We start from the raw sequence: 14,054 nt of genomic DNA, 5'->3' as shown, positions 1-14,054 counted from the left end.
TGGGGATATGTGGGGAGATGTGGGGATATGTGGGGAGATGTGGGGATATGTGGGGAGATATGGGGAGATATGGGGAGATGTGGGGAGACATGGCCACACATGGGGAGATGTGGGGAGATATGGGGAGATATGGGGAGATATGGGGAGATATGGGGAGATATGGGGAGATATGGGGAGATCGCACACCACGCCGTGGAAGCAGCCGAGGACGAGGTTCCAGTTGTTTGCGCGCCCGCCCAGCCGGCCGCAGTACGGCTCCGACAGGTTCACCTGCATGCGGCGCCGCGGCTGGGCGAGAGGAGTGAAGCCCCGGCCTGGGCGTTGGCGCGGGCTTGCGGGCGGGGGCGGGGGTATGCGGACGGGGGCGCGGGCTTGCGGATGTGGGCGGGGGGCGGGCCAATGTGCCGGTGGCGGGGGGTCAGAGAGGGGCGGCTGTACATCGCTTCCGACACCTGCGCCATCGTCCGCGCGTGGTACTGGTACCCCCCGGCCGCGCTCCTAGAAAAAGAAAATATGCTGAAAAAGAAATACGGGCGGCGTGCTGATACCCGCCGGCCGCACTCCTATAAAAAGAAAACATCCTCAAAAAGAAATACGGGCGGCATGCTGATACCCTCCGGCCGTGCTCCTGTCATCAGAAAGAAAACATGCTTGTAAGAAAGACAGGCGGGCGTGGCGTGCTGGTACTCGCCGGCCGCGCTCCTCCGGCCGTTGCACGCGTCGAGGGTGGCGAGCTCCGTGTTGGGGAGCGGGCCATAGATGGGGTAGCCTATGTCTCCATCAAAGAGTTTCTCCATCAGAGAGGTTCTCCATCAAAGAGGTTCTCCATCAAAGAGGTTCGTGCGTGGGTCAATGGAGGGCCATGGGTGGGAGCAGCCCCTGGGTGCGTGGGGAGGTCTCATCACGCGAGATCTGATCTCTCATCACGCGAGATCTGATCTCATCACTCGAGATCTGATCTCATCACGCGAGATCTGATCTCATCACTCGAGATCTGATCTCTCATCACGCGAGATCTGATCTCATCACTCGAGATCTGATCTCATCACTCGAGATCTGATCTCATCACGCGAGATCTGATCTCATCACTCGAGATCTGATCTCATCACTCGAGATCTGAGGCGGCGGAGGTGCGGCGTGTGTGGGCCAGGAGCGCGCGAGTGGCGCAAGAGTAGGCGGAGCGCTGGTGCCATCTCCACACACGAGCCGTCCAACACGACCCCGACCATATCTCCCCATATCTCCCCGTATATCTCCCCATATCTCCCTCGCCGTCCAACGCGACCCCGACCAGGGTATCCTCATCCGCCGGCCTCCCGCCGCGCCGCGGCGGCGGGGCGGCGTGGTAGTGCAGGTAGTGGGGGCGCGGTCCCAAGGCGTGGCCGTACTGCAGCTCGTCCGAGAATATGAAGCCGTTGTGCACCGCCCACAGCGTGCTCTCGATCAGGACACCGGAGAGGGTCACGCCGAGGGGGCCCATGCTGGGGACCTACCACAGCCGTACATGGCGGATGTGCGGGCTTTTCTCTCTCCAGCTCGGCTCCCTCGGGCTCTCGTGACGCTGAAGCAGGTCTCTCCAACACTGCTCACTCATGCATGTGATGGCTCACCTCGGTGACGGTCTCCGACCAAGTCGGCACCAGCGGTAGCGTGAGCGAGTAAGGCACAGCGCACGGCTGCGGCCTGCCGGGCTGCATGCGAATGGCATGAGTAGGTGCGGTGTTGGCAACGAGCCTCAGCTCGTTCGCACGCTCGTCCACGCACCACTCGGCCTCGTTCCGTAGCCAGTCGGCAGAGCATTCGGTCGGTGTGAGGCCACGGATCTTGAGGAAGAACGGCGCGTCGCCACCGTCCCAGGCGCCTCCGACGTTGTCGCATGCGGTCGGCATGTTGTAACGGTTGTACGGGATCGGGCCGTGGGCTTGTGGCATGCAGAGCGACTGCCTCGTTGGTGTGTATAGCTGTGTCTGTCCTTCTCCCAGTCTGGTCGTGGTCGCCGACTACTCGAGTACCCGCCGCTGGTCCCCCTCCCCTACCCCTAGAATTCTTTTGAGCTTAGCCTTCGATGTTACGAAACAACGCAAGGCGGACATGGCATATCGCTCTCGGGCCCACAGACATCCCGCACACTCGCCGCACACCCGCCGCCCCCGCGCGCGCCCCACCCCGGCCGGGAGAAAGGGGAGTGACAGTTTGGGACGGCAACAGCCCGAGCGAGTATGTTGAGTCCTGGCTCAACAACGCAGATAACAAGAGGGGGTGGTCCGGCTCCCAAGTCCGGCTCACGCGCCTCGAGCTGACCGATCTACCGCACTGAGCACTTGTGCCCCCTCGCTCCCAACCCATCCACCTCGCCCCGGGCCGCGCCGCGCGATCTCGGGCGATCTCGCGCTATCTCGGGCGATCTCGGGGCCGCGCCGCGCTGTCTCGGGCGATCTCGGAGCGTCGCTCGCGCGGCGTCACACCTGCTCAAAAAGGAAGGAGGTTGGAGGCAGGAGGTCACGCCCCATCCAGAGCGCCGTCGTCGCCGGGTTTTTGGCCCCCGGGTCGTCGCCCGACGGTTGCTGCGCGAGGAGCCCAGGACGAGCACCTGTTCGCGCTGCCGCATCTGCTCCTCGCTCGCCCCCTGCGACAAACATGCCCATCTCGGGGCGGAAGAACTGCGCCCTGTCCATCCGAATGCGCCGACGCACGTGCTTCTTATCGGGAAGGAGGCGCCTATTCCCACAAAAGCGTGGGTCGATGCCGCTCGGCTTTGGCCCGTCACTTCCGCCACCGGGAAGGCACTTTCGGATGGCGACCCTGCGGAAGCAGAGATAGGCGGCGCCGAGACCGAAGAGCAGCAGCAGCAGCAGCGCGAGCCAGATGCGCCCCGCTGTCGTGATGCGAACCTCCCACATGCCCTGAAACATGCCCGAGTAGATCTCGCCCTCGGCGTCTGGCTCTCCGTACGGGTCAGAGAGGTCCATCTTGAAGATGAAAACGAGCCCAGCGACGTAGAGAACTGGCACGCAGAACCGTGCCCACAGGTCGATCTTGGCGGACACCTTGCGCCAATAGATCAGGTTCCGGCGCTCGAGCTGCACGCGCGAGCTCTCGTAGTTGGCAGCGGCCGCCTCGAGCACCATGACTGACTTGTCCCAAAGCATTTCGACGCAGAGCTCCATAAATTCCCCGCGTGTTAGCGTGCCGTCGGCCTGCTCGTCCGCCTGCAGCAGCGACTTGATGCGCTCCTCCTCGCTTGCCTCAAAGGCGAGGAATGAGAGGAGGTGGCCCATCTCGTCCACTCGGATGGCGCCCTTTGCCTGCACGTCGAGTAGATAAAAGAGGCGCTCAAAGTAGACGAGCCGCGCCGCGTCCTCTGCGGACGGCGGTCGCGTTACCAGGAGCTCGCGCGGCTGAGGCAGACCGCCCACGAAGCGGCGGGCGGCGAAGGCGAGGTCTGGCTCCCGCGAGGCCTCCGCCGTGGGCGCGGGCGCACTCCCGCTGGATCGCTGCCTCCGCCGATGGCTCGCCACCATGCGCCGGTAGAAGGCGCCCGCAGCGGACTCGCGCTCGCTGACCGCGCGGGGCTCGCGCAGCATCACCGAACTGCGAGTCTGCTGCCGCCGCAAGGCCGAAACCGTCGTGCTGTCGGATTGGCTGCCCTCATCGGTGGTTGATGCTGTCTGGCGCCCAAGCGGCTGGTCAGGCTGCGAGCTCGGCGTGTTGCGCCCACCGGCACTTGTGCACCAGCCGGCGGGCGCAGAGAGGCATGCGGCGACGACAGCGACGACCCAGGTGGGAATGACGTGCGGCTGCGTGAGATGGGCAAAGTAGAGGACGGTGCAGGTCTCGAGGAGCGCAAAGATGGAGAATACGAGGTTGTAGAAGAAGAAGAGCTCGACCCAGAGGAGCTCTCCGCAGACGGGCAGCATGGCGGACACGAGGGTCTGCATCAGGACCATTGCGAGAACGAGAGTGATGCCAAAAGAGAGCCGCTCGCCCACCTCGTGCTTGAGGCCAAAGACCATGAATGAGACGCAGCAGAGCAGCACGGTCGGCATGAGCATCGAGAACTCGTAGTAGTGATTGGAGCGCGTCAGCTCGATGGTGTACCGGAGGGTCGGCCACGGCTCGTTGGGGCAGCATGCGTACTCAAAGGTGGTGATGTCGCACCTCACGGATCCGATCGAGTACTCTTGGTATGAGCTCCCCGCCGTCTCCTCCTGCAACGAGAAGGCGTAGCCATCGCCCATCAGTTCGATGCCTTGATAGCCGCCCGAAAACATCCAGCCTCCAAACTCCATCTTGCAGCTGAGTCGGTCAAAGGGGAACGCAACCAGCCCAGAGAAGCGGCAGAGGACGTCGAGCATGCCCGGTCGCGACCAAAAGATGGCGCCGTTGCTCTGGACCATCGCCGCCCCCGCCGGCTCGAGCGTCTGCGTCTGACCGACGTGGGAGTTGTACAGAGTGATGTCGGGCAGCCAAATCTCGGTTTCCTCGGGCAGGGTGATGGCGGAGCCGATGAAGGGGACCTGCGTGATGCCGCCGTGCTGCTCCGGGTCCCACGAGAGGCGCTCGTCGACCCACGACATGCGCAGCCAGACCTAGCACAACCACAAGGTGAGTCGCATTACAAGACACGACGCTCGCGAGGTGCGACACCTTAAGTCGCATCTGCCCCTCCGTCTGCTTCACCGACTCAACCTTGAACAGCCTCAGCTGAACAGACACCACCGTGCCCGCCTGAGAGGCGTCGCCAGTGCGGTTGGAAGTCGGAGGCACAACCTTGTCGTAGCCCTCGAGGAGGAAGGCGCGAAGATCGGAGGTCGCGCGGGTGTAGCCCTTGGCGTAGGTCTGTGATGGCGTGGCCGCACGGACGCCCGCCGCGAAGAGCAGCGCTGCCGCGGGAAAGTGGCGCGAACGCGGCGACATATGAGATGTCCAGTCAGCCGTCGTCGCCCGGCGCTGCTTGCAGCTCCGCTCGATGACGCTCAGAGGTCTTCCGCGCCCCCCCACAGCGCTCAGAGGTCTTCCGCGCCCCCCCACAGGCAGAGCCCGATACACGTCCGCTCAGTTGGTCCACGTTGGCGGCAACTTGGCCGGGGGGCGGCAACTCGGCAACTTGGTAACGCTGGGAGGCATCGCTACGAATACAGCAAAGGACAGGCCGGGCGAGGGCCGAGGAGCTCTACGAGGAGCTGCGCGAGCGTGCGCCCCAGCACTGCCGCCGTGGCGGCAAGTGGGCGCGCGAGAAGCTCGTGATGGCGGTGCAGGGAGAGTTCCCGCGCGCGCGAGGGGCAGGCGTTCCCAAGGGGACGATCCTGTGCCTCGGCAGGGTGCTCGACGCGCACGATGAGCAGGATGACGCGGAGGGTGGGCACCGGGACTGGGAGGAGGACCCGCTCGGGTTCGACACCAACCCGATGCTGCTCCGCGCCATGTGCATGGCGTTCGAGTGAACGCCGTGCAGGCAGCCCGTGCCTTTTGGTGTACCCCGTTTGTGCCGCGTCCTGTGCCCCCGAGTTCATTTAATATTCCACATAAATCCGAGACGGTGATGGATGCGTCGTGCGGTGGTCTCATGCCCAGTGAGGTAGTGCATCTGGCCACTCCTGATCCTGCTGAACAAGCTCCTCTTGTAGCTCGATCGGTCGGTCACACCGCCATCGCCGTCGGGGAGAGGGGGGACGACACTGCTTCGGCAGCGTGCACCTCGATCCTGTACCGTGTTTGTTATGACCCCCCCCGATGAACACACCAGTGAGGGAGGGCGAGACGATCGAGGGGTCCCGTACCATGCGGAATCGACCCTATCCAGTGCTCAAGTGCTCAAGGAAGGACAGGCCGGATGCCGTCGAATTTGTGTCCTCGCGAGTGCTGGAATACTACGAGTAAAACAGATCTTATTCCGCATCAAAGCGCGCGAAACGTTCGCGCGCCCGCTCTCTGCTCGCTCTCACCGCCACCAGCGAGCGCCGGACCGCAGCCCGGCCCACGCGGCCGGGCACCACCGTGATGGCGGCCTCGCGGCCGACCATCGCTCCCGACGAGGATATCGCGGCCCTCCTCGAGAGCGGGCGCAAGTTTCTGCGCCCATCTCAGATAAGGTGGTGCCGCAGCTGCTGGCCCAGGATGTCGGCAGCGTCGCGGCGCCGCTCGAGGCGGGCAGCAGCGCGGTGGCCGGCGGCGATGGTGCTGCGGGCGAGCGCGCGGGCGGCGGCGTCGGTACAGGCGCTGCCGAGGGTGCCGTGCATGCCGCATTGCATGCGATTGCCGCAGCCGGGCTTAGCGGCCCCCGCGGCGGAGATGGGACGCGCTCCGCTAGCGAGGAGCACGGCGGCGGGGCGGCGGCCGGCGGCGAGGGCCGCGGCGGCGCGCGCCCCCAAGAGGCGGACAGCGGCGCCTGTGATGCGCAGGCCGCAGAGGGTGGAATCGGAGGTGGGACCGAGGTGTCCAGTTTGGACCCCTTGGTGCCCGCGCTGCCGACGAGCGGCGATGGGACGATCGACGCTGCGAGGGAGGATGAGGAGGAGTGGGCTGCGGCGGCGGCGGCCTACCGGCAGGTGTGCCCGGTGCGGCGAGAGGTGGCCGTGTTCGAGGAGTACAGGCGCCAGGCAGCTGCTGAGGGCCGTGCAGCAGCAGAGGCAGCGGCGGAGGCGGAGATGGAGGAGGAGGAGCCCGAAACGGGCAGCGGGGAGGCTGCGGCATTGGCCGCGCCCCTGCGCGGCCTGGCGTCTGCGCCAGGCTGCGCTGGCACAACGGACAGGGTCACTTCTTTTTCCGACACTCTCCGCCCCGCCTGCAGCGCGACAACGGCTTCATCATCTTCATCAGCGGCCTTCATCCATGCCTACCGGCCTCCTGACCCTTTGAGTGTCGGGCCTTGCGGCGTGATATGCGCCCGCGGATACGCCACAATCTGGCCCGCCGGATACGACGAACCCTGCCTCCTCGATGGGGCAGCGATTCGGCTGCTGGCGTCGGCGATGGCGACAGTGCGGGCGTATGAGGACATCGAGGCGCGTCGCGGCCGGGATGGTGGCGATGTCCGGGACGTGCGCTGCTGCCGGGACGTGCGCTCCTGGGCGGAAGTCTGCGCGGCGGCTCGCGAGAGGGAGTTCAAGATCTTGGCTCGCGATTCGGTTCGCGCGGCGGCGGCTCGCGCGGCGGCTCGCGCGGCGGCGGCTCGCGCGGCGGCGGAGGCGGCGGCAGAGGTGGCTGAGGCGGCGAAGGAGGAGGAGCCCGAAACGGGCAGCGGGGAGGCTGCGGCATTGGCCGCGCCCCTGCGCGGCCTGGCGTCTGCGCCAGGCTGCGCTGGCACAACGGACAGGGTCACTTCTTTTTTCGACACTCTCCGCCCCGCTTGCAACGCGACAACGGCTTCATCACCTTCATCATCCTCGACATCCATCGCCGGTGCGGCGGCCGGCGAGGCCGCGGCGGCGGCGCCGGCGTTGACCAAGAGCGCTAGGAAGCGGCTCAAGGAGAAGGCGAGGAAGGGGCGGCGCGCTGCAGAGGCGGCGGGCGAGCCGGAGGTGGCGCCATCGCCGGCGCCGCCGCCGGTGTTCAAGACGCTCAGGGAGAAGAAGGCGGCTCAGGCGTCAGCGGAGGGCTGGGCGGCGGAGGTGGCGAGGGCCGAGGAGCTCTACGAGGAGCTGCGCGAGCGCGCGCCCCAGCACTGCCGCCGTGGCGGCAAGTGGGCGCGCGAGAAGTTCGTGATGGCGGTGCAGGGAGAGTTCCCGCGCCCGCGAGGGGCAGGCGTTCCCAAGGGGACGGTCCTGTGCCTCGGCAGGGTGCTCGACGCGCACGATGAGCAGGATGACGCGGAGGGTGGGCACCGGGACTGGGAGGAGGACCCGCTCGGGTTCGACACCAACCCGATGCTGCTCCGCGCCATGTGCATGGCGTTCGAGTGAACGCCGTGCAGGCAGCCTGTGCCTTTTGGTGTACCCCGTTTGTACCGCGTCCTGTGCCCCCGAGTTCATTTAATATTATTCCGCATCTAGGCCATCGAGCCGGAATCCTCGAGGAGAGCGTCCCTCGGGCCCCACAAACTCACGAAACATATGCTGAGGAGTTTGTGTTCACACCTGGCATCCTCCTGGTCATGGCTATTCCGCCTCCGCCGGCGTGTCCGCACCCGACGAGATCGTACCTCGACGAGAAGAAGGCGAGATACAAGTCGGAGCATGTTCGTGCCATGAAGGCGCCAATCAAAGCCGGCGCTCAGGAGCGAGCTGCCACAGCTGCGCTGGCAGTGAATGGCGGCGGCTCGCAGCCTGTGCCTGTGGCTTACGGACTGTACCGCGGCTTCTACAAACAGTTTCACGCCGAAGTCCTTGACACCAAGAAGGAGCTGCCATTTTCGCACCTCTCTGGCACGAGCGGCGGCTTCCTGGCGGTCGCCACTTACTCCTACTCTGCGCTTCCTGGCCACCAAGTGCTCGACACGGGCCGAGAGACCGAGCCGGCGAAGATCACAAAGGCGGCGATTGAGAACCCGCCGACCCCGTCCTGCGGCCAGATGGGGTACGTGGCCAGTCAACTCGGCCTCGGCTCAGGCCTTTGCTCGGTCTTCTTTTCCGCCATACCCGTCTTGGTCGGCGTTTTCGTGTCGGCCTCTGTTGGCGTTTGCGCCCGCGCTGTAACCTGCGGCAAATGCGTCGGCGGTGGCTGCTGGCCATTCGCGAACACCGTATCGAGCTGGTTCATCGTGAGCGCCGCTACTCCCCTCTCCTTGCGCCTTGCCCTCGACACAAATCCTCAAAGGTTCGCCGTGCCTGGCCCGCAGGCTTTCTTCTACAATTACTTTGTTGGCCGGATTGGCGCGCCGAAGCACGACACGCCAACAGGGCTGGGCAAGAACAAGTACACGGTGCATACAAATGTGGCCCCGGGGCTTTAGTGCACGCACACACATCACAGCAGGACCCCCGTCATGCCGCCAGGCGAGCGTGGATGGCGTGCAGGCACAGATTGATGCGCTCGCCACGGACGGCGTTGTGGTCACCAAGGCGCAGCCGAACTGTTAGCATCCAGGGTAGGAGATGTTGGGCACGGCTACATTATATATTCCACGCCACTGCCGGCAGGAGGACTTCAACATCCCACGCGGGCTTGCGCCCACGCCGCTGGCTACGTTTGGGATGGCCCGCCCAACCGGCGTCTCGTACCGCAACTTCGAGGCGACGCCCCCACCTCGGCCGCACCTCGGCTGCATCTCGGCTGCACCTCGGACGCACCTCGGCTGCATCTCGGCTGCTTCTCGGCCAGATGGTTTTACTTGTTGTTCCCGATCCTCACACCCGATCCTCACAAGCCTCGTGAACACTAGGCGCCATTCACACTAGGCGCCATTCACACTAGGCGCCATTCACACTAGGCGCCATTCACACTAGGCGCCATTCACACTAGGCGCCATTCACACTAGGCGCCATTCGACAAGTGGTCCACGGAGGCGAAGAACGAGTGGCTCTGCAAGTACCGTGGGAGAGCCTCGCTTTAGCAACGAGTCGCCGGTTCTGCCCATCCATGAGTGATGCATTCACAGGCGCGACAGCCCGCCCACGCACGGCGCTACGGCGGCGTCGATTGCGAAGCAGCACCGCGACCAAAGCGCCGGCGAGCGCGTCTCGTGCCACAGTGCGGCATGTCTAGGACACGTCCATCACACGTCCATGACACGTCCACGCAGGCCACCAGTGCCTCGTGCCTTGGCTCGCCACCCCGGACAGCGTCTGGACACCTTACCACGGGTGCACGATGCAGTTCGGCTGCCAGTGGCCGTTCGAACCGTGGCCCCGCCCAGCGAACCCAAAGGCGAGCCCCCCTCACTAACACCCCGCCCTTAATTAACACCAACAACTGGCTACACGACGCCCTCTACGCTGGGGTGCCGGCGCCCTACAGCCCCCCCCCCCCCCCCCACGTCGTCCCGCCCTTATTTCGGCAAGCTTTGGTGTTGTGGTGTTGACTGAGCCTCCGCCGGATGACGGCAGGACATTCGCTTCGCCTCTATCCCACCGGGCCAGGTCATCGACGTCGAGAGCAACGGATGGGTTCGTCAATCAATACGCTAATCCCGCTCTCCCACCGGGACAGGTCCTCAACGTCGAATATGTCCACCCCCCCGCGTGCCTTCCGTGCGCGCCGCTCTCATCAGGCTCCCGAGCTGTTCACCGAGTCGTGACACGTCCACGACACGTCCACGACACGCCCACGACACGTCCACGACACGTCCATGACACGTCCATGACACGTCCACTGACGTCCACTGACACGTCCACGACAGGCTCCAAGCTGTCCATCGAGGCCCTCATGGGGGGGTCGGGGGATTTTGCCCCCATTCCAATCCCCACAATACCGGCTTTGTTTTGCTTTGACACGTTTGCCCAAGGGGGAATGGCCCCCCCCCCCCCCCCGCCCACATGCCAACGCTATGATTCCGGCACGTTCTTGATACGCTCTTGACGTGTGCGAGAGGCTTTGGTTGTAAAATTCTTGACAGGTACACGACGTACACGACGCCGGAGGAGGACGGGACGAAGTCGCTCGACTACGCGGACGGCGGCGTTGTCGATACCCCCGCCGTCTGCGGCGCAGTGTCGCAGGGCGCAACGAAGATCGTGTCAGTGATCAGCTTCCCCGACGCCTGAAAGAGCGGCAAAGGTCCCTTCGTGGCGACCGAGGGGGAGCCTTGCACGTGGAAGGTTGACCCCGACTCCGCCTACATCCAGTTTGTCGCCCAGTACTTTGGGCAGGGACCCTACAGGTCCGGAGCCGTCGCTCCACTGGGCGCTCCGGGCATGCTCAATCAGATCTTTGCAAACCAGGCGCGCGACCACCCTCGCCCGCCCTCCGCCGCCGCTCCCTTGGCCACACGCCCACTCGCTCGCAGAACGACCAATGCGACGACCTCTTTCAGTCCTTGATGGAGCAGTTTCAACGCAAGCAGGAGAAGGGGGAGGCGCTCGTCGCCTACTTGAAGGACGTCCCGTGGTGGAGATCCCGAGATCACCCGAGATCACCCGAGATCACCCGACACGAGCCCGAGATTAGGACGTGCCGGTGGTGGAGAACGCCTTCTGGGGAATCGACGGCGGCCGCTGCGTGGCGAACTTTGCCGTCATCCTCTACACTCTGCCGACTAACTGGGCACGGGAGCTCAAGAAGCACACGAAAGTCGACGTCTTTCCGATGCCACAGTCGAGGCGCAAAGGCGGTGGTGCCGACCTCACCAAGCCCACGTGGCGCAAGGCTGGCTCCTTCCCCTACTCGGGGTTTGCGGGGAATGGCCCGGCCATCTACTACACTGTGAGCCCCCCCCACCCCACCCCCCTGCCCTCGGGGGGCGGGCTACGCCCCTCCCCACCCCTCCCTCTTGCTAACGCCGGCCGTCGCCTTCTCGCAGCCGGAGGAGGTCAACCTGTACGGTTACCTCGGCGACTGGATCGTCAGCTCCGAGTGGGACAACGGGCTCAAGGACTGCTGTGACCTCCACCCTTTGTGAGCGCTAATTTCGAAGATGTGTGACCTGTGTGTGTGTGTTTTGGGGTGTGTGTGGGGGTCCCGCACGACGCTCGCAGGCCCATGTTTGGGTGTGTAGTCGGTTGAAGCCAAAGTACTTTGCCAAAGTGCAAAGAAGAAAAGGCTAAAGGGTTGCTGCTAGACTTTGTTGTAAGTGCCCGCCGTTCTCCATGGCGCGCGTAGCTATGACAGGGACCGCGGCCGCGGACCCGGCGGCGGACGGGGCTGGCGCGCAAGCGCCGGCCACCGTCGTGCCGCCGGGGATGCGCAGCGGACGCTGGAATAGCTCCGATCGCGCGCAACTGGAGGACGCGGTGAGTGTCGCAAGGCTGTTCGGTGCGTCTTGTGTCAGGGTGATAAGGCCTGGCTACGCGACCATCGAGGTCGAGCTGAAGCACGAGAAGGCCGCGGGCGACCGCGAGTCGGTGCAGGCGGCGGAGCGCTCGTACATCGAGCGCACCGCGCCGAAGAAGAAGGAGCCCACCAAGGAGCAGCTCGCGGCTCGAGCCGCGGCACGCAAGGCCAAGAAGGACCGGCAGAAGGCGCGCCGGGCGACGGAGGCTGGCGAGCGCGCCGCGAGCGAGGCCGAGCGCGCGGAGGCCCCGCGGGCGCAGCTGCGCGAGAGCATCCAGTACGTGATGGCCGGGCTGCGGTCTGCAGCTGCGCAGGCGCGCAGCCAGGCCGGGTCCAAAATGGGGGTCGAATACTCGCTGCCCCCGGAGAGGGACGACGGGTATCGACGCGGCCCCAGCAAGGTGTACGCCACAGTTCCCCAGGGGACCGTGGCGACGACCGTCGCCTCGGACTGGCTCGCGAAAGAGCTGGCCGAGCACGGAGAGATCGATGCGGCATACCGCGACCGCATAGTCATGCACCTGATGACGGCCGCCGGCGCCTCGGCGCCGGCCGACGCCGTGTTCAGGTTCACGGCTGGCGACGCGATGCAGACCGAGGACGACGACGAGGACGCTGACCGCTCCGAGGATTATTCCGACGACGGGAGGGCGTCCGACTTGTAGCTGGCCTCACCCATATCTTACCCTCTGCCCCCCCCTCCTGCTACCCCCCAGGCTAGATGGTCACAGATAGCCCCACACAGCCCCTTACCCCTTCACCCTCGCCTCGCTGCTTGGTGTTTCTGAACACGTAGACGACCACGCTGTGGGGGTTGTGTTATAGGAGTAGGAGTGGGGTGCAGGTTGCTCACCCACGGCACCGGGCCGGTGCTTGCACTTTGAATGCCGTGGGGCTCCTGCCCGTGTCCCGGGCGTGGAGATGCGAGGGTCGCCCCCCCTTGCCCCACCACTTTGTGTGTGTGGAGACGTTTACCTTACCTTACCTTACCTTAGTACTGAGAGTAGTACTGTGTACTGAGAGAGAGATTTTCGAAAACCAACAAGAAATCACGACTCTCACAATGATTTGGGCTCCGCGGCTCGGCAGCTTGTGGCCCTCAGCCTCACCCTCACCCCCCTCAGCCGAAGCTGGGGGCAATGAAAGCGCTTGCTAACCAGCGCGCAGCGGGCCGGGTGATCGGGATCGGGCTACGAGGGAGTCCTGCGGCGCCGCACCATCTTTGTTTAGTCTCCTTCCTCCGGGACCCCGCCCTCCACCCCCCGCGTTGAAACCGCGGCGCGGTGGCAGGAGATGCCTTGGCGCGGCGCTCCGCCTTCTGCCTCTCCGCCGCCCGCTCGGCGCGTGCTGCGGCGACGCGTGCGCCACGTGAGCCCGCAGCCCTGCTCTCTACTCCCACGAAGTCGCCCATGCCCCTCAAGCCTCAGGCGCCCGCCCGCCCGGCCGGAGCAGCCCCCGGACGCGTCGCCGCAAGGCCGCTCGAATTGGCCGCCTTCCGTCCCCCGCTCAAAGCTCAATGCTACCCTTGTGTCGCTCGGACGCCCCCCCCCCCCCTCCTCGACTGGTTCCACTTTTTAGATATACAGTTTTTGTCCCGGCTCTAAGGTAAGGTAAGGTAAGGTAAACTCTCTGATTTGCCAACGAGGCCGCGAGGTGGAGAGGCGTCGTCTCGCACGCCTTCCCGCCGCGCGGTCCTGTGCTGAGTAGGATAAGCAAGCGGGGGTCTCACGTGTGGCATGATGATGCTTCTCGCAGCGGGTTCCTGCGTTGTCAGAGGAGGTCTACTTCGGAGCGGGAGGCTCAGACAATGTTGAGCGAGTCGATCAGCCATCGCTCGTCGTGCTGCGACATGAGCCAGCTGACCATCGAGAAGGACTCGTCGCCGCCCCGCCGCACGAGCACCTGTACCTCCGCCTCGCCCACGGCCGTCTCCGCCTGCTCACAGCTAGAGGCGTGGAGTGTCGCGTCACACAGCGGCACGCCTCGCGCAGCCGTCTCCGCCCTCCTCCTCCTCGTCGTCGTCGAACTCCATCTCGTCCCACTCGGCGAGGATAGCGTACCACGGGTCCTGCCGGGTGATCTCGGGTGATCTCGGGCGATCTCGGGCGATCTCGGGCGATCTCGGGTGATCTCTCGGGTGATCTCGGGTGATCTCTCGGGTGATCTAGTGTGATCTGGTGGATCCGAGG

General features: G+C 65.0%; 6 protein-coding genes across 6 annotated transcripts in view; 3 read left to right on the top strand and 3 right to left on the bottom strand.

The window, feature by feature from the left end:
- Window positions 1–184: 184 nt before the first annotated feature.
- Window positions 185–1,968, bottom strand: EMIHUDRAFT_436741 (hypothetical protein; the record flags this gene model as incomplete). The annotated part of the gene is made up of 5 exons (XM_005768092.1): window positions 1,611–1,968; window positions 1,273–1,489; window positions 703–769; window positions 453–498; window positions 185–270 (listed from the first exon to the last, which is right to left on the bottom strand). Coding segments are annotated over exons 1-5 (735 nt in total), but the record flags the coding sequence as incomplete, so codon positions are not given.
- A 491-nt stretch (window positions 1,969–2,459) lies between these two features.
- EMIHUDRAFT_211329 (hypothetical protein) lies at window positions 2,460–4,917 on the bottom strand (the record flags this gene model as incomplete). The annotated part of the gene is made up of 2 exons (XM_005768091.1): window positions 2,460–4,589; window positions 4,648–4,917. 2 exons carry the CDS (start codon window positions 4,915–4,917, stop codon window positions 2,460–2,462), a joined length of 2,400 nt encoding a protein of 799 aa, XP_005768148.1.
- A 1,083-nt stretch (window positions 4,918–6,000) lies between these two features.
- EMIHUDRAFT_211327 (hypothetical protein) lies at window positions 6,001–7,901 on the top strand (the record flags this gene model as incomplete). Its single annotated transcript, XM_005768090.1, has 5 exons — window positions 6,001–6,092; window positions 6,117–6,228; window positions 6,402–7,127; window positions 7,294–7,316; window positions 7,457–7,901. The coding sequence occupies 5 exons, from the start codon at window positions 6,001–6,003 to the stop codon at window positions 7,899–7,901; spliced, it is 1,398 nt and encodes a 465-aa protein (XP_005768147.1).
- A 183-nt stretch (window positions 7,902–8,084) lies between these two features.
- EMIHUDRAFT_436738 (hypothetical protein) lies at window positions 8,085–11,651 on the top strand. Its single transcript, XM_005768089.1, has 15 exons — window positions 8,085–8,698; window positions 8,777–8,860; window positions 8,934–8,996; window positions 9,075–9,170; window positions 9,416–9,465; window positions 9,536–9,619; window positions 9,680–9,779; window positions 9,984–10,016; window positions 10,087–10,177; window positions 10,277–10,382; window positions 10,493–10,610; window positions 10,644–10,766; window positions 10,883–10,975; window positions 11,044–11,298; window positions 11,396–11,651. The coding sequence occupies exons 1-15, from the start codon at window positions 8,093–8,095 to the stop codon at window positions 11,492–11,494; spliced, it is 2,001 nt and encodes a 666-aa protein (XP_005768146.1). The 5' UTR covers window positions 8,085–8,092; the 3' UTR covers window positions 11,495–11,651.
- A 30-nt stretch (window positions 11,652–11,681) lies between these two features.
- EMIHUDRAFT_211325 (hypothetical protein) lies at window positions 11,682–12,530 on the top strand (the record flags this gene model as incomplete). Its single annotated transcript, XM_005768088.1, has 1 exon — window positions 11,682–12,530. The coding sequence occupies one exon, from the start codon at window positions 11,682–11,684 to the stop codon at window positions 12,528–12,530; it is 849 nt and encodes a 282-aa protein (XP_005768145.1).
- Window positions 12,531–13,665: 1,135 nt separating this feature from the next.
- The window catches only part of EMIHUDRAFT_211323 (hypothetical protein), a gene marked incomplete at both ends in the record, with an annotated part of 1,787 nt that continues 1,398 nt past the window's right edge, over window positions 13,666–14,054 (bottom strand). Inside the window, 2 exons of the mRNA XM_005768087.1 lie at window positions 13,666–13,800; window positions 13,838–13,933. Coding sequence (XP_005768144.1) covers window positions 13,666–13,800; window positions 13,838–13,933 — 231 coding nt within the window. The remainder of the gene's footprint in view (window positions 13,801–13,837; window positions 13,934–14,054) is intronic.

This window comes from Emiliania huxleyi, assembly GCF_000372725.1.
Source record: "Emiliania huxleyi CCMP1516 unplaced genomic scaffold EMIHUscaffold_47, whole genome shotgun sequence".
Taxonomy (NCBI): Eukaryota; Haptophyta; order Isochrysidales; family Noelaerhabdaceae; genus Emiliania; species Emiliania huxleyi.
Note: the sequence above shows the minus strand (reverse complement) of the source record. Positions and strands in the feature narration are given on the sequence as shown.